The sequence below is a fragment of the Bos taurus genome, chromosome 5 (genome assembly GCF_002263795.3).
Source record: "Bos taurus isolate L1 Dominette 01449 registration number 42190680 breed Hereford chromosome 5, ARS-UCD2.0, whole genome shotgun sequence".
Lineage (NCBI taxonomy): Eukaryota > Metazoa > Chordata > Mammalia > Artiodactyla > Bovidae > Bos > Bos taurus.
Genome location: NC_037332.1, coordinates 101,874,743 through 101,891,699, shown reverse-complemented (window position 1 = coordinate 101,891,699; position 16,957 = coordinate 101,874,743). Strand labels below are relative to the sequence as shown.

The 16,957-nt window shown below is 42.5% G+C and overlaps 1 protein-coding gene across 4 annotated transcripts in view; it reads right to left on the bottom strand.

Moving 5' to 3' along the window:
- LOC751811 (WC1 isolate CH211) overlaps window positions 1-16,957 on the bottom strand; it is a 42,574-nt gene that overhangs the window by 940 nt on the left and 24,677 nt on the right. Inside the window, exons 5-14 of one of the 4 annotated variants that reach the window (XM_015471297.3) lie at window positions 10,469-10,561; window positions 10,078-10,392; window positions 8,657-8,971; window positions 3,615-3,656; window positions 3,213-3,527; window positions 2,927-2,959; window positions 2,232-2,369; window positions 1,750-1,842; window positions 1,398-1,481; window positions 741-878 (exon numbers count right to left, since the gene is read on the bottom strand). In XM_015471297.3, coding sequence (XP_015326783.1) covers window positions 741-878; window positions 1,398-1,481; window positions 1,750-1,842; window positions 2,232-2,369; window positions 2,927-2,959; window positions 3,213-3,527; window positions 3,615-3,656; window positions 8,657-8,971; window positions 10,078-10,392; window positions 10,469-10,561 — 1,566 coding nt within the window. Of the gene's footprint in view, window positions 1-740; window positions 879-1,397; window positions 1,482-1,749; window positions 1,843-2,231; window positions 2,370-2,926; window positions 2,960-3,212; window positions 3,657-8,656; window positions 8,972-10,077; window positions 10,393-10,468; window positions 10,562-16,957 lie in introns of all 4 variants that reach the window. The other 3 variants (XM_059887255.1, XM_024992671.2, XM_059887256.1) reach the window with 3 other exon arrangements.

Below are 16,957 nucleotides of genomic sequence, written 5' to 3'. Positions count from 1 at the left end.
AGGCCTCCCTGTCCATCACCAGCTCCTGGAGTTCACTCAAACTCATGTGCTTCAAGTCTGTGATGCCATCCAGCCATCTCATCCTCTGTCGTCCCCTTCTCCTCCTGCCTTCAATCTTTTCCAGCATCAGGTTCTTTTTCAATGAGTTAGTTCTTCACATCAGATGGCCAAAGTATTGAAGCTTCAGCTTCAACATCAGCCCTTCCAATGAATATTCAGAACCGATTTCCATTAGGATTTACTGGTTTGATATCCTTGCAGTCCAAGGGACTCTCAAGAGTGTTCTCCAACACCACAGTTCCAAAGCATCAATTCTTTGGCACTTAGCTTTCCATATAAATATGCTCAATTAATCAATAAATTTCTCTTTTGGCCATGACACAATGCTTGTGGGATCTTAGTTCCTTGACCAGGATTGGACCTGGGCCCTAGCAGTAAAAGCACAGACTCCTAACCACTGGACCACCAGGAAATTCTGTAACCTATAAATCTTAATGCAAGTATATCACATATAAAATGATAAGTTTATGTCACATTAGGGAGACATAAATGCCAAAAGTAGAGTGATTCCTCACTCCTTGCAAGGAATCTAACAGCATTAAAGATGGCATATGGTCAAGATGATGCTATCAAATGTATGAGTTTACCTATATTTTGAATCTCTAGGGAGGCCGGGAATTGAGGAGCACAAATTCACCCTTTCCACATAGAAAAATAGTAAATCAGCTGACCCCACTCACCTTTCTGGGAGGACCTCACCCCATCCTCCTTCTCTGGGGGTACTTTCTCCTCACTCCCCTGAGAGGCAGGAAGAGTCCCAGGCACTGATACCTCTTCAGCATCATCATAATTTTCAGCAGGGACATCAGTCCTCTGATCTGGGGGTTCCAAGAGAGACAAGGGGATTTGATGAAACCACAGTAAGTGGGTTGGTCTGGGAAATATCTAAGATCCCCTATGATCAAGAGTTTCTGAATTGCTAAATAGAGGCACCAGTCACTTCTTGATTTAAAAGACTTTTTCTCTAAGACCATGTTTCATTTTGATGTACCCATAAACCAAAACATGATTTTATATATCTTAACATTTCCTGAAGGAAGCTACATATCTCAAAGCTACTCTTATGCCACTGAACACTACTAAAGTACTTCAACAAATTGTGCTTTACAGATGTTATTTTTTAAAACACTGTGTGCCTGTTGTGATTCTGGACACAGAGAGCCCGGCCCCAATGTGAGACATCACAAAACAGCCAGAGAAGGAGAAGGATGGACCCCATCTGGACACAGGGTTGCCTCTGGTCCATCAAAGGAAGACTGTTCCCCTTGCATCTCGTCACTATGAGGAGGGAAACTCTCCTCCCCAAAGCCCAGCCGAGGTGGGTTCACCTCTATTACCTGGTTCAGATCTGTAGTCACTGTACTCCTCACCGTCCCTGGTGTAATATGGCAGTTTAATCACTGAGTCATCTGACAGGAAGCCTAACGTGGAGATAAATATCACACAACACACAGAATGACCCTCCCCACACCCACGGGACCTATGTTAAGGTTGGGAAGGGACAGGCCTAGCTCCTGCCATGTAGACAGAGGCTGGGGGCTCATGGGGCTCGAGAGGCCACCCTGCCACTTTGGAGAGCCACCTCTGTGAGCCTGGGGCACATGTGGGGTCTGTGGATGCTGAGAAGACCCGCACACCCATTAAGTGGTGACAACCAGAGGTCCCAGGAATGCAGACAGAGACACCCACCTGGGCTACCAAGAAGACCCTCCTTCCGAGTCACAAAGTCATCAAGCTCCTCATACACGGCTTCAGCAAGAGATTCTTCATAGCTGGATAAAGCTGAGAAATCCCCCAGCAGGTCAGAGATGCTGCCCCAGACACCCTAATCCAGCCACCCACCTTCACCTCCCCAGTGCTCACATGGGGGCTGCCAGGACCTCGGCTTAACCTCCCACCCCGTTCACCATGTCAGCACCTTCTCCCTTCATCTGATCTGAATCCACAGCTCAGCCCCAACTTGTCTGGTCTCAAAGGAGAGGACATGACTTATGAGAGTTCACACCCCAGTCCTAAGAACTTCTGTCTATTCAGCCCTTAGAGCTCAGCATGGAGCACGTGGAGCTCTACAGACTCAGAACAGAGACCTGGCCCAGGTTCCCCTCCTCACACCTGCCCCATCTCCTGCCTCCACACACTCTCCCTGGTCCCCAGTTCCCCCTGCAGTCCACCTCTGCGCTCTGCTCTCCATCTGAGCAGCTGAGTCACCAGGATGACGAGGACCAGGAAGAGAAGGGCCCCCAGGAAGAGGCAGAGGACCCCAGGCAGGGAGAAGATGCCAGGGAGAGGATTTGAGGTTGTTTTTGTCCCTAAGGAGAACAAGGGAAGAGGGTTGGAGAAGGTCACACAGAGAAACCCCTGCCAGCATTTCCAGGGAGCTCTGGATGATGGCATCCCAGCCTCAGACACAAGTACACTAACAGACTGGGCTCCTCTGGGTCTCGTCCTGAGACAAGTCAACTCCACTCTGGCCAGTGTGGCCCCAAGGCAGAGATGGGGATTGTCAGGGAGCTGCCCTGCTGAGACAGCCTCTGAGGACCCAGCTCATCCCTTCTCCTTGGGCTTCAGGAGACAGAACATCAAACAGTCCTGGGACCCGCACCTCACTGATGAAGAGCAACACACAGGGGCAGGTGGGAGATACTTCGATTCTGCAACATGGAAACCAGACTCACTTGGACCCCCAGGCATGAGAACATTTGACCCTGGGAACCAAGGCAGGGGATTTCCCCAAAGTAATGCCCTGGCTCCTCCCCAACAGCCACGAGCTCCTCAGGCTCTTTCTTCTCCTGAGTTGTCAGACAGCCCACAGAACAGGTCCTCAGAATCTGAGTATTCTCCCCTGTCCGTGGATGGACCACAGTACCTGCTGTAGCCAGGGGCAATGTTGTCCTTGCACCTAAAGAGAAAAAGAGCAGTTTGGAGCATGGTGATTGGCCAGAATGCAGGGCAGCCCATTTTTCCCTTCTGAGCCTGAAATCACCCCTCAGTCTCCACAACATCAGTGTCCAGTCCTCCAAGCTCCCCTGTCCTAGATCAGAGCCTCAGCACCAAGATGCTGTCTGGATACAAACTCCCAACCACACCCAGCTCAGCCTGTTACCCCATGCTGCCCCAGCTCACCCAGGGTGGACCCCGAGCCCCTCACTCACCAGAGCACCTCACACCAGCATCCTGCTCATGCTTGCAGTCGCTCTGCCCCCAGGGCTCTGCAGCACAGTCCCACAGGGAGGACTCCCGGCCCCAACACCGCACCTCGTCCAGCCAGATGCTCCCATTTCCAGGGCCAAATGCCGCGGCCCGCAGGGCTTCCAGGGCCCTGCCACAGCCCAGCTGCTGACACACCACCTCAGCCTCTGCCAGGCTCCAGGAGTCATCGCACACGGTGCCCCAGGAGCCGCTGTGCCAGACCTCTACCCGCCCTGAGCACTCGCTGTCTCCTCCCCTCAGCCGGAGCTTCTCTCTGTCTGAAAAGGCAGCAGCCCCTCCTGTGACTGCCCTGGTCTGAGGAAGGAGCCCCTGGGAGCCATGGGGAGGGGGCAAGGCCGACATACCTGTGCAGGGGGCAGCAGTTGGACAGCTCTTGGGTCTTCTTCCTGCAAACAATGAACAAAAGACTGAAAATACATATACATAAGAATTGAAGCTGATAGAAATAAATACAAATTCAAAACAACACACACACACACACAATGAGGGTAAATAGAACCTGTCATAAAATATCAAAACTTGTATATTCTTTCCAGATCATCCTATCAAACCTCCTACCCACTCTATGCAGAGAACCTCTGAGAAAATGATGGCAGGACCTCTGTGAGGGGGTTGCTCATTTTCATGGTCAAAGACTTTACCACCTCCCAGTTTATGGGGTTTAATTGTAGGGAAAACATCATCAATAAAAGGTCTAACAGTTTAATGCCTCTTTGGCCTCAAATGGAAAAGACAAAGAGATGAAAAAAGAGAGGCAAGGAAGGGAATGAGCCTCTGCTTTTGAAGTATCTCTCGCCACATTCTTAGCTGTGGGTTTGTGTATGTGGAGGGGGAGGGAAGGAGAGAAACAGAGAGAGAAATGTAGAAGGAATAAAGTGCTTTGGTTTGACTATTTGTCGCCCTCCCCAACATTTATTTATTTCATTCAACATTTACTATCAAAATCTCAATTCCCAATATAACAGTATTTAGTGGTAGAGCCTTCTCAAACTCTTCCAAAAACAAAAGAAAGGAACACCTCCAAATTCACTTTATGAGGCCAACATTATTCTGATACCAAAGCCAGATAAGGACACCATGAGAAAAGGAAATTATGGGCTAATACTCTGATAAATATAAGTGCAAAAATCCTCAACAAAATATTAGAAAACTGAATTAATTTGACAATGTGTTAAAAGAATCATACACCATGATCTAGTGATATTTGTTCCAAGGATGCAAGGATAGTTCAACATTCACAAATTAATCAATGTGATACACCAAATAAACAAAATGAAGATAAAAATCGTATCCTTAAAGGATGAAGAAAAAGTGACAAATTCAACATCCATTTATGGTAAAAATTCTTTTACAAAGTAGGTATAGAAGGATTTCATCTCAGCATAATTAAGGCCATGTGAGAAATTCACAGCTAATATCATACTTGACTGTAAAAAAACAAAAGCTTTTCCTCTGAAATCAGACACAAGACAAAAATGTCTATTTTCACCACTTTTATTCAACTTAGTTTTGGTAGTCCTATCCAGATCCATCAGGCAATAAAAAGAAAATCAAGATATCCAAATCTGAAAGGAAGAGGCAAAATTGACACTATTTCCAGATTGAAAAATGAAAGTGTTAGTCACTCAGTCATGTCTTGTCTCTTTGTGACCCCAAGGACTATAGCCCACCAGGCTCCTCTGTCCATGGGTTTCTCCAGGCAAGAATACTGGAGTGGGTTGCCATTTCCTCCTCCAGGGGATCTTCCCAACCCAGGAACTGGACCCAGGTCTCTTGCATTGCAGACAGATTCTTTACCATCCAAGTCATGAGGAAAGAAACACCCAAACACTAAAGACTTCACCAAAAATATGAGAACTAATACAATCAGTAAAGTTGTAGAATGAAAAATCTATATACAAAAATCAGTTGCATTTCTACACACTAACAACAAACTGCCATAAGGAGAAAACAATTCTATTTACATTTGCATCAAAAATGGATAAAAAAATCTAGTAATAAATTTAACCAAGATTGTGAAAGACCTGTACACTGAAAACTATAAGATGTTGATGAAAGATACTGAAGATGACTCAAATGAATGGAAAGATATTCTGTGCTCGTGGATTGGAAGATCTAATATTATTAACATGCCCATACTACCCAAAGCAATCTACAGACTCACTGCAATCCATTTCAAAATTCCAATGGAAATTTTCACAGATACACAACAAACAATCCTAAAATTTGCATGGAATCACAAAAGATGCTGAATACCAAAGCAATCTTGAGAACGAATAACAAAGCTAGAGGAGTCATGCTTCCTGATTTCACACTACATTACAAAGCTATATTAATCAAAACAGTATGTTGTTGGTATAAAAATGGACACAGAGATCAATGGAACAGAATAGAGAGCCAAGAAATAAACCCACATTTCTATGGTCAATTAACTTTTGACATGGAAGCCAAGAATATACAGTGGGGAAAGGACAGTGTTTTCAGTAAATGGCATTGGGAATACTGGACAGTCACATGCAAAAGAATGACACTGGACCACTATCTTATACCATTCACAAAAATTAACTCAAAATAGATTAAAGACTTGATCACAAGTCCTGAAGCCATAAAATTTCTACAGAAAAAAAAAAAAAAAAAAACAGAAAATAAAGTCCTTGTTGTCATTCTTTGTGATATTTTTTGGATCTGACACCAAAAGCAAAGGGAGCGAGAGTAAAAACAAGCAGTTGTGATGACATAAGGCTAAAAAGCTTCTGCCCAATTGAGGACACCATCAACAAAGTGAAAAAGCAACCTATGGAACTGGAGAAAATATTTGCATATTATATTTCTGTTAAGGATTATTATGCAAAGTACACAAGGAACTCAAACAACTCAGTAGCAAACAAAAATCTGATTTTTAAAAAATGGGCAGAGAACCTGAACAGACATTTTCTTAAAGAATACATACAACTAGCCAATAGGTACATAAAAACGTGCTCAACACTACTAATCATCAGAAGATACAAATCAAAACCACAACGAGATATCACCTCATATCCTCTAGAAAGGCTTTTATCAAAAAGAAGAAATAACAGGAGTTGAGGAGAATGTGAAGAGACAGGAAAGCTTTTGCACAGTTAGAGGGAATGTAAGTTGATGCAGCCCCAATGGAAACAGTATTGAGGGTGCATCAAAAATTAAAAATAGAACTGCCATATGATTTAGGAATTTCACTTTGGGATATTTATCTGAAGAAAACAAAAACACTAACTTGAAAACCCAATGTTCACTGCAGCAACATATGTTCAGTTGCTAGGTTGTGTCTGACTCTTCGCAACCCCATGGACTGCAGCATGCCAGGCTCCTCTGTCCTTCACTAACTCCCAAAGTTTGCTCAAATTCATGTCCACTGAACTGGTGATGCTATCTAACTATCTCATCCTCTGTGGCTCCCTTCTCCTTTTGCCTTCAGTCTTTCCCAGCAGCAGGGTCTTTCCCAATGAGTCAGCTCTTCTCATCAAGTGGCGAAAGTACTGGAGCTTCAGCTTCAGCATCAGTCCTTCCAAAGAATGTTCAGGGTTGATTTCCTTTAGGGTTGATTGGTTTGATCTCCTTGCTGCCCAAAGGACTCTCAATTCAATTGTGGTGTCCAAGCATCACAATTCAAAATCATCAACTCTTTAGAATTCAGCTTCTTTATAATCCAACTCTCACATCCATACATGACTAATGGAAAAACCATAGCTTTGACTATATGGATCTTTGTCAGCAAAGTGATGTCTCTACTTTTTAATATTCTGTCTAGGTTTGTCATAGCTTTCCTTCCAAGGAGCAAGCCTCTTTTAATCTCATGGCTGAAAACAGCATTGGCAGTGATTTTGGAGCCCAAGAAAAGAAAATCTGTCACTGTTTCCACTTTTCCTTGCCATGGGGCCAGATGCCATGATCTTAGTTTTTAGAATGTTGAGCTTTAAGCCAGCTTTTTCACTCTCCTCTTTCACCCTCAACAAGAGGCTCTTCAATTCCTCTTCACTTTCTGCCATTAGAGTGGTATCATCTGCGTATCTGAGGTTGTTGATATTTCTCACAGCAATCTTGATTCCAGTTTGTGATTCTTCCAGCCAGGTATTTCCCATGATGTACTCTGCATATAAGTTAAATAAACAGGGTGACAATATACAGCCTTGACATACTCCTTTCCCAATTTGGAACGAGTCGGTTGTTTCATGTCCAGTTCTAACTGCTGCTTCTTGACCTGCATACAGGTTTCTCAGGAGGCAGGTATGGTGCTATGATATTCTCATCTCTAAGAATTTTCCACAGTTCGTTGAGATCCACATGGTCAAAGACTTTAGTGTAGTCAGTGAAGCAGATGTTTTTCTGGAATTCTCTTGCTTACTCTATGATCCAGGAAATGTTGGCAATTTGATATCTGGTTCCTCTGCCTTTTTGAAACCCAGCTTGTACATCTTCGAAGTTCCCGGTTCACTTACTGCTGAAGCCTAGCTTGAAAGACTTTGAGTATAACCTTGCTAGCATGTGAAATGAGCACAATTGTGGGGTAGTTTGAACATACTTTGACATTGCCCTTCTTTGAGATTGGGATGAAAACTGACCTTCTCCAGTCCTGTGGCCACTGCTGAATTTTCCAAATTTGCTGACATATTGGTTGCAGCACTTTAACAACATCATCTTTAGTATTTTATAGCAATATTTACAAGAGCCAAACAATATAAGTCTTCACTGATCGATGAATGAATAAAGAAAATGTAATGCAGATATATATCCACCCATAAAAAATAAGAAAATCTTGCCAGTTTCAACAACATGAATGGACATTGAGGGCATTATGCTAAGTGAAACAAATCAGAGAAAGAAAACAACATATGATCTCATTTATATGTGTAATCTTAAAGCAAAAAGCAAGTTCATAGATGCTGAGTAGTTCGTGGCTGCCAGAGGTAGAGGATTTGGTGTGGGCAAAGGTAGTCAAAAGGTATAAACGTGAGTTATAAAATTAATAAGTGAAGAGAGCATGGTGACCATAATGAATACCATATTGTCTATTTGAAAGATGGTGAGAAAATACACCTTAAACATTCTTATCATATAGGAAAAATATTTAGCTACATATATGGTGATGGATATAACTAGACTTACTGCAGTGATCATTTATCAATATACAAAAATTCATAACCACTATGTTGCAATGGCAAACAATAGTTATGTCAATTATATCAAAATTTTTTAATAAAGAAAGTTTGAAACATGTGGATCAAATTAGCTCCATCCAAAATTCATTTTATAAACTCAACTTAAACCCATCACTTAGATTTTAAAATATGAAATCTCACTAATAACATCCTACAGGGTTGGGACAGACACAGAAACAGACATAAGTCACCTGCACATGAGATGTAGGCTTCCTCCTTTGGAGAGCATGAACTGTATTTCCAAGGGTCAGAAGGACACTGCCAGAGAGAGGTATCCGTCTTCCGACATTGGATTAGATCTACCCACCGGGGTCTAGAACCTTCCCTGAGACCAACAGAAGAGTTGAGACTTCCACTGTCCCCACAGCCAAGCTGTCTGCAGATGATGGACACGGTGACATCGTCCATGGGGCTGCGGCAGACACTGCCCCAGGTCCCGTTGTAGAAAACTTCCAGCCACCCAGCACACAGCTGGTCCTCGCTCACCATCCTGAGGGCCAGGAACTCTAAGATTGAAAGAGAGGAGACAGACACAGTGAGCACTCCACTCAGTGCTCTGGGTTTTCCTCTCTCCCCCAAATTGTGAACATTTATCTGTGACCCAGCTGAGGAAGCAAATCCATTAGATGACCAGAGTGAAACTTGTCTCTTTTCTATCTGACTTTGTCAATTTGTGTCTGTCTTTCTAAATATTTCTACCACCATGATGTAGTGGATATGAACTGAGAGGAAGACCAACCTGGACACCTGCAGGGAGAGGGAGCTGACTCCTGCTTCCTGACAAAACATCTAAAAGAGTGTATGAAAGGGATGTGATGTGGACAGTGTGGAGGCAGATGGAATAATGGATCTGTGACTGTTTCCTTATCTGGCAAAAGGGACTTTTGATTAAGGTAAGGACCTTGGGATGGTGAGATTAACCTGAAATATGGTGGATTAACCACCTGAGCACAGCCTAATCACATTCTTAGACTCACTGTCCTTTAAAGGAGAATACTTTTCTTCAGTCTGGCTAGAGGGAGATGTGAATATGGATAATGGTTAGAGAGGTGGAGCGTTGGTCGTCTGATGATGAACAGAATGGGGTTATGAGTGAAGGAAGGCAGGCAGTTTCTAGAAGCTTGACAGGAAACAGACTCCCAGAGGCTCAGAAGTGTTGTGGCCCTGCTGATACCTTGATCCCAGTCCAGTGAGATCCCTGCTGGACATCTAAGCTACAGAAGTGTAAGGAAATAAATACGTTGTTTTAAACCATTAACTATGTGGCAATTTGTTACAGAACAAACAAAAATTAGCACCGTGGCTTTAAGACTTCTCTACCATATGTACCAGAAGGGTGAGCCCTGATTTCAAGAAAAACTGTGAGAAAAGGCTCTCACAGAAAAACTGTGAGAAAAGGCTGCCAGGAAACACTATGGAGAAGAAAGGACCAGATTGTCAGCTGCTGCAGGAGGAAATAAAAGCACCTCATCTTCTTGTCTGCTGGAAAGACAGGCTCCATGGAAGGAAGCCTCCTTCTCTGGTCCTTTCAGCATCTCTCCCTTGGGGCTCAGATCCCCGTCCTCCAGGGCGCCATCCCTCCCCCTGCCAGTGGACAGTGTGCAGCGCAGACCTGAGCAGATGACCCCCGCGTCCTCCTTGTGTCTGCAGTCATGCCGCCCCCAGCCCCGGGAAGGGCACCTCCACACATGGAACTCATTTCCTGTGCAGTTCAGGTCGTCCAGCCAGATGGGCCCTGATCCTGCCCCAAAGTGAGCAGACCTCGTGGCATTAAGGGCTTCTCCACAGCCCAGCTGCCTGCACACCACGCGGGCATCGTCCAGGTCCCAGCCGTCATCACAGATGGTGCCCCAGGAGCCCTGGTCAAGGATCTCCACTCTCCCGGCGCAGGGACCGCCCCCGTCCACCAGGCGGAGCTGTCTGCTGTCTGAGGAGAGAGAAATGGGACAATGGGGCGTCGACCTGGGGAATGAGAAGGGTCTTCTGTCCTGTGGGACCCTCACCTGAGCAGTTGGGAGCACTCTCCTCTGAGGCTGCAGACCCTGCCGGTTCAGACACGGAGTCGTTGCACTGGGGCAGCACCTGGGTCTGATTTCCTGAAGAAACAGCAATGATTAGACGGTTGCAAGGGTTGAACAACAGGAAACTCAGTTAAACTAAATAATTTTTGGGAGGGGAGGGGAATTTGGGGGAAAATGGATACATGTATATGTATGGCTGAGTCCCTGGCTGTACACCTGAAACTATAGTAACACTGTTAATCGGCTATACCCCAATATAAAGTAAAAAATTTCAAAAAAAAAAAAATAATATTAATAATGACCCAATGATGGAGCTGAGATGAAAGCTGCAACATACCAGTAAAGTTATCATAATTTTAGTACTTCCTTTCTCTATGAAGAGCCCTGATACTGACAAGGCCACAATTCCTGTTTTAAGCCAAGCTTTGCCTTAAGAATGGGTTTAAATAAGTTGGTCTGTCCTTAAATCTATCCCTTAAACAGAAGAAGCAAAACAAGATCCTTTCTGAAGGATTTGTACAATTTCTCATCTACAGTGTTTGTGTTTTTAAAAATATGTATATAAAAGAGATTTCATGGAAAACCAAGAGGAAAAAGAAACATTAGAAAATTTCCCAGGGTATTTGGCTCTTAGAGTTACCTAACAGATAATTTATTTTATTTATTTTTATTAATTTTTATTTGAGTATAATTGCTTTACAATATTGTGGTAGCTTCTGCTGTACAGCAAATTTAGTAAGTTATACATATGGGCTTCCTAGATGACTCAAAGGTAAAGAATCTGCCTGCCAAACAGGAGACTGCGGTTCCACCCCTGGGTTGGGAAGATCCCCTGGAGAAAAAAATGGCAAGCCACTCCAGTGTTCTTGCCTGGGAAGTACTATGGACAAAGGAACATGGCAGGCTGCAGTCCAAGAGGTCACAAAAGAGTTGGACACAACTCAGCAACTAAACAATAGCAACAACATACACACACACACACACACATATATATATGTATGTATGTATGTATATCCCCTCTTTCTTGGATTTACTTCCTATTTAGGTCACCACAGAACACTGAGTAGCGTTCCCTGTGCTATACAATAGGTTATTATGTGTGTGTGCATGCTAAATCACTTCAATCGTGTCCGACTCTGTGACACTATGGATTGTAGCCCGTCAGGCTCCATGTCTACGAGATTCTCCAGGCGATATCTATTTTATACTTAGTATCAATAGTGTAGGGCTTTTGAGTCTGGTGGCTCATACAGTAAAGAATCCACCTGCAATGCAGGAGACCTGGGTTTGATCCTTGGGTTGGGAAGATCCCCTGGAGAAGGGCATGGCAACCCACTCCACTATTCTATCCTGGAGAATCCCCATGGACAGAGGAGCCTGGAGAGCTACAGTCCACGGAGTCACAAAGAGTTGGACACGACTGAGGGACTAAGCACAAAGCACAGCACACCAATAGAATGTATACGCCAGTCTCAATGTCCCAATTCATCCCACTCTTCATTTTCCTTCTTAGTATCCATATATTTGTTATCTATGTGGTGTTTCTATTTCTGCTTTGCATTAAGTTCATCTCTACCATTTTTCTAGATTCCACATATAAGTGATGTTATACAATATTTGTTTTTCTCTTTCTGATTTACTTCACTCTACATGACAATCTCCAAGTCTATCCATGTCTCTGCAAATGACACAACTTTTTTTCCTTTTTATGGCTGAGTAATATTCCATTTTATATATGTATCACATCTTCTCTATCCATTCCTCTTGTGAGGGACATTTAGGTTGCTTCTGTGTCCTGACTGTTGTAAATAGCACTTCAGTGAACATCAGGATGAATGCATTTTTTTGAATGATGATTTTCTCCAGGTATATGGCCAGGAGTGGGATTGCTGAGTCCTACAATGGTTCTATTTTTAGTTTTTTCAGGAACCCTCCATACTGTTCTCCATAGTAGTTGTGCCAATTTACATACCCATATGTAGGAGGATTCCCTTTTCTGTGCATTCTCTCCAGCATTTATTGTTTGTAGATTTTTTTAATGATAGACATTGTAACTGGTGTGAAGTAATACCTGACTGTAATTTTGACTTGCATCTCTCTAATAATTAGTGATGTTGAACATCTTTTCATGTATTTGTTACCCATCTGTATATCTGGAAAAATGTCTATTTAGGTCTTTTTCCCATTTTTTCATTGGGTTGCTTGGTTTGCTGATATTGAGTTGTTTGTGTATTTTGAAAATTAATCCCTTGTCAGTTGTTTCATTTGCAAATATTTTCTCCCATTCTGAGAGTTGTCTTTTTGTTTTGTTTATGGTTTCCTTTTCTATGCAAAAGCTCTTAAGTTTAATTAGGCCCTACTTGTTTATTTTTGTTTTTATTTTCCTTACTCTAGGAGGTTGGTCAAAAAAGACCTTGTTGCAATTAATGTCAAACAGTGTTCTACCTATGTTTTCCTCTAGGAGTTTTATAGTCTGACAGAGAATTTAAATAGCCATGATTAAAGTTCTCAAAGAATTAACACAATGTGTATCTTGGCAGAGAAATGACAACAAAATCAAATGAAAATTCTACAGCTGTAAAAGTTAATAACTGAATTAAGAACTAGAGAAGGCGTGTATCAGCACATCAGATCAGCATAAAGTAGAAACAGTAAAATGCAAGATCAGAGGATAAATATTCCTCTATTTAGAAATGCTAGTAATATGGTAAGTGCCTGTTTAATAATACTGTATAACAAAATTTCCCCCAAACTTAGCAGTTGAAGGACTTTTTTTTTTTTTTTTTTAATTTTGCTCATGATTTCCTGGGTCAGTAATTTGGGAAAGATTCAACTGAACTGTAGTGTTGGAGAAGACTCTTGAGAGTTCCTTGGACTGCAAGGAGATCCACCCAGTCAATCCTAAATGAAATCAGTCCTCAGTATTCATTGGAAGGACTGATAATGAAGCTGAAACTCCCATACTTTGGCCACCTGATGCAAAGAACTGACTTATTGGGAAAGACTCTGATGCTGGGGAAGACTGAAGGCAGGAGGAGAAGGGAACGACAGAGGATGAGGTGGTTGGATGCCATCATCAACTCAATGGACAGGAGTTTAAGTAAACTGCTGGAGTTGGTGACGGACAGGGAGGGCTGGCATGCTGCAGTCCATGGGGTTGCAAAAGGTCAAACATGACTGAGCGGCTGAACTGAACTGAGACTTACTGTGTGTGCTTAGTCACTCAGTCATGTCAAACTCTTTGTGACCAAACAGAGTGTAGCCCACCAGGCTCCTCTGTCCATGAGGGTTCTCCAGGCAAGAATACTGAAGTGGGTTGCCATGCCCTTCTCGAGGGGATCTTCCCAACCCAGGGATCAAATCCAGGTCTTCCACAATGCAGGCAAATTCTTTACCATCTGAGCCACCAGAGAAGGTTCAAGACTTATTGAAGTTACAATAATTGAGAAAATGTGGTACAGGTGCAAGGATAGACAAATGATACAGTGGAACAGAATAGAGAGTCTAAAAGAAGTGCTCAGACATATGTGCCCTTTCACTTATCACAAAGCTGACACTGCAGTGGGGAATAGTCTTTTCAGAAAAAAGATTCTGAGTCAACTGGATGCCCATATGAAAACACGACACTTGACCCTATCCTACACAGATATAATCCTAGAAGCAGTGTACAATTATATGCAAAAGATAAATAATTACACTTCTGTGAGATATTCTCAGAGAACATTTTTGTGATTTTGGAGTAGACAAAGTTCTTTTCAGAAGGATATAAGGACCTCTGTGGACTGGAACAATGGACTGGTTCAAAACTGAGAAGGAGTACTTCAAGGTTGTATATTGTCACTCTACTTATTTAACTTATATGCAGAGTACATCATGTGAAATGCCAGGCTGGATGAAGCATAACCTGGAGTCAAGATTGCTGACAGAAATATCAGTAATCTCAGATATGCAGATGACACCACCCTTATGGCAGAAAGTGAAGAGGAATTAAAGAGCCTCTTGATGTAAGTGAAAGAGGTGAATGAAAATGTTGGCTTAAAACTCAACATTCAAAAAACAAAGATCATGGCATTTGTTCCCATCCCTTCATGCAAATATATGCAGAAACAGTGGTAACAGTGACAGACTTTCTTTTCCTGGGCTCCAAAATCACTGCAGATGGTGACTGCAGCCATGAAATTAAAAGACGCTTGCTCCTTGTAAGAAAAGCTATGACCAACCTACATAGCATATTAAAAAGTAGAGACATTACTTTGCCAACGAAGGTCCAACAAACCTTTGGTTTTTCCAATAGTCAAGTATGGATGTGAGAGTTGGACCATAAAGAAAGCTGAGTGCTGAAGAATTGATGCTTTTGAACTGTGATGTTGGAGAAGACTCTTGAGAGTCCTCTGGACCGCAAGGAGATCAAACAGTCAATCTTAAAGGAAATCAATCCTGAATATTCATTGGAAAGACTGATGCTGAAGCTGAAGCTCCAATTCTTTGGCCACATGATAAGAAGAACTGACCCGTTGGTAAAGACTCTGATGCTGGGAAAGATTGAAGGCAGGAGGAGAAGGGGATGACAGAGGATGAGATGATTGGATGTTATCACTGACTCAATAGATATGAGCTTGAGCAAGCTCCAGGAGATCATGAAGGGCAAGGAAGCTTGGTGTGCTGTAGTCCATGGGGTCGCAAAGTGTCGGACATGACTGAGTGACTGAACTGAACTGACTGACTGAAGGAGCACTACATGTACAGAGAAAAAGTTGATAAGTCAAACTTAAGATTAGCAACTTGGCTCATTGAAGTACAGCATACCATTAAGAAAATAAAAATATAAGACCAAAAATTAAACACACAAAAATTATAAAAAATATTTCTGCCAAAAGTCATCGTCATGGTAATTTGCACCATTGTAATAGTCAAGAACTGGAAATAAACTCAAATCTCTGCCATCACTTGAATGGATCAGTGTATGGTCATGTGATCATTCAAAGGAATACTATATAACAATAAAAATGAATAAAAATGTTGCCATAAACAACATCATGAGTGAATCTCAAACACAGTTTTGAGTCAAAGACATTAGACTCAAAATAAAACATACTGTATGGTTTTACATAAAGTTCACAAACTGTCAAAATATTCTATGGCAGTACAAGTCTTAGGTAAGCAGTCTTCCCTGGAGAGGAGGAGGACACAGCTATTGGGAGGCAATAGTGATTCTGTGGTGCTGTGAATGTTCTCTTTGTAGATCTGGGTTGGGAAATATGACCTAGGTGTACACTTATTGTTTGTACTTTGTTCTCTATTATTATCCTTAAATAATAATGTTTCATAAAAAATATTATTCATCTAGGCATTTCTTTCCCTGACATAGCACTTCTTAGCATTTCTTAGCACTTATTTCCCCTGAAAAAATGAGTGAACAATGAGAATGTTATGGAGCAGGACCTTACGGAGCCTTCTCAGGACAGCCTACCCTTGTGTCCTCCACGTGCCTCTGTTTGTAGAAAAGCCTAGCCAAAGAATAAATTTAATCACAGAAATGAACAAAAATCAGAAACGAAGGAAAACAGTCAAATAGGACAAAATAATAATAGTTTGAAAGTGAAAATGACATCGCTCAGTCGTGTCCGACTCTTTGCAACCCCATGTGCTGCAGCCTACCAGGCTCCTCCGTCCATGGGATTTTCCAGGCAAGAGTACTGGAGTGGGCTGTCATTTCCTTCCCCAGGGGATCTTCCCGACCCAGGGATGGAACCCAGGTCTCCTGCATTGCAGACAGATGCTTTACAGTCTCAGACACCAGAATTCTAGCTTGTGCTTGATCCAACCCTACGTGTAGCTTGATGTACTCTGAGTATAAGTTAAATAAGCAAGGTGACAATATACAGTCTTGACATACTCCTTTCCCTATTTGGAAACTGTCTCTTGTTCCATGTCCAGCTCTAACTGTTGCTTCTTCTTGACCTGCATACAGATTTCTCAAGAGGCAGATAAGGTGGTCTGGTATTCCCATCTCTTGAAGAATTTTCCAAAGTTTGTTGTGATCCACACAGTCAAAGGCTTTGGCATAGTCAATAAAGCAGTAGATATTTTTCTGGAACTCTCTTGCTTTCTTGATAATCCAATGGATGCTGGCAATTTGATCTCTGGTTCCTCTGCCTTTTCTAAATCCAGCTTGAACATCTGAAATCTCATGGCCCATGTACTGTTGAAGCCTGGATTGGAGAATTTTGAGCATTACTTTACTAGCATGTGACATGAGTAGTTGTCACACACTACAACTACACAAACTGTGCTGTAGTTTGAGTGTTCTTTGGCATTGCCTTTCTTTGATATTGGAATGAAAACTGACCTTTTCCAGTTCTGTGGCCACTGTTGAGTTTTCCAAATTTGCTGACATATTGTGTGCAGCACTTTCACAGCATCATCTTTTAGGATTTGAAAGAGCTCAACTGGAATTCCATCACCTCCACT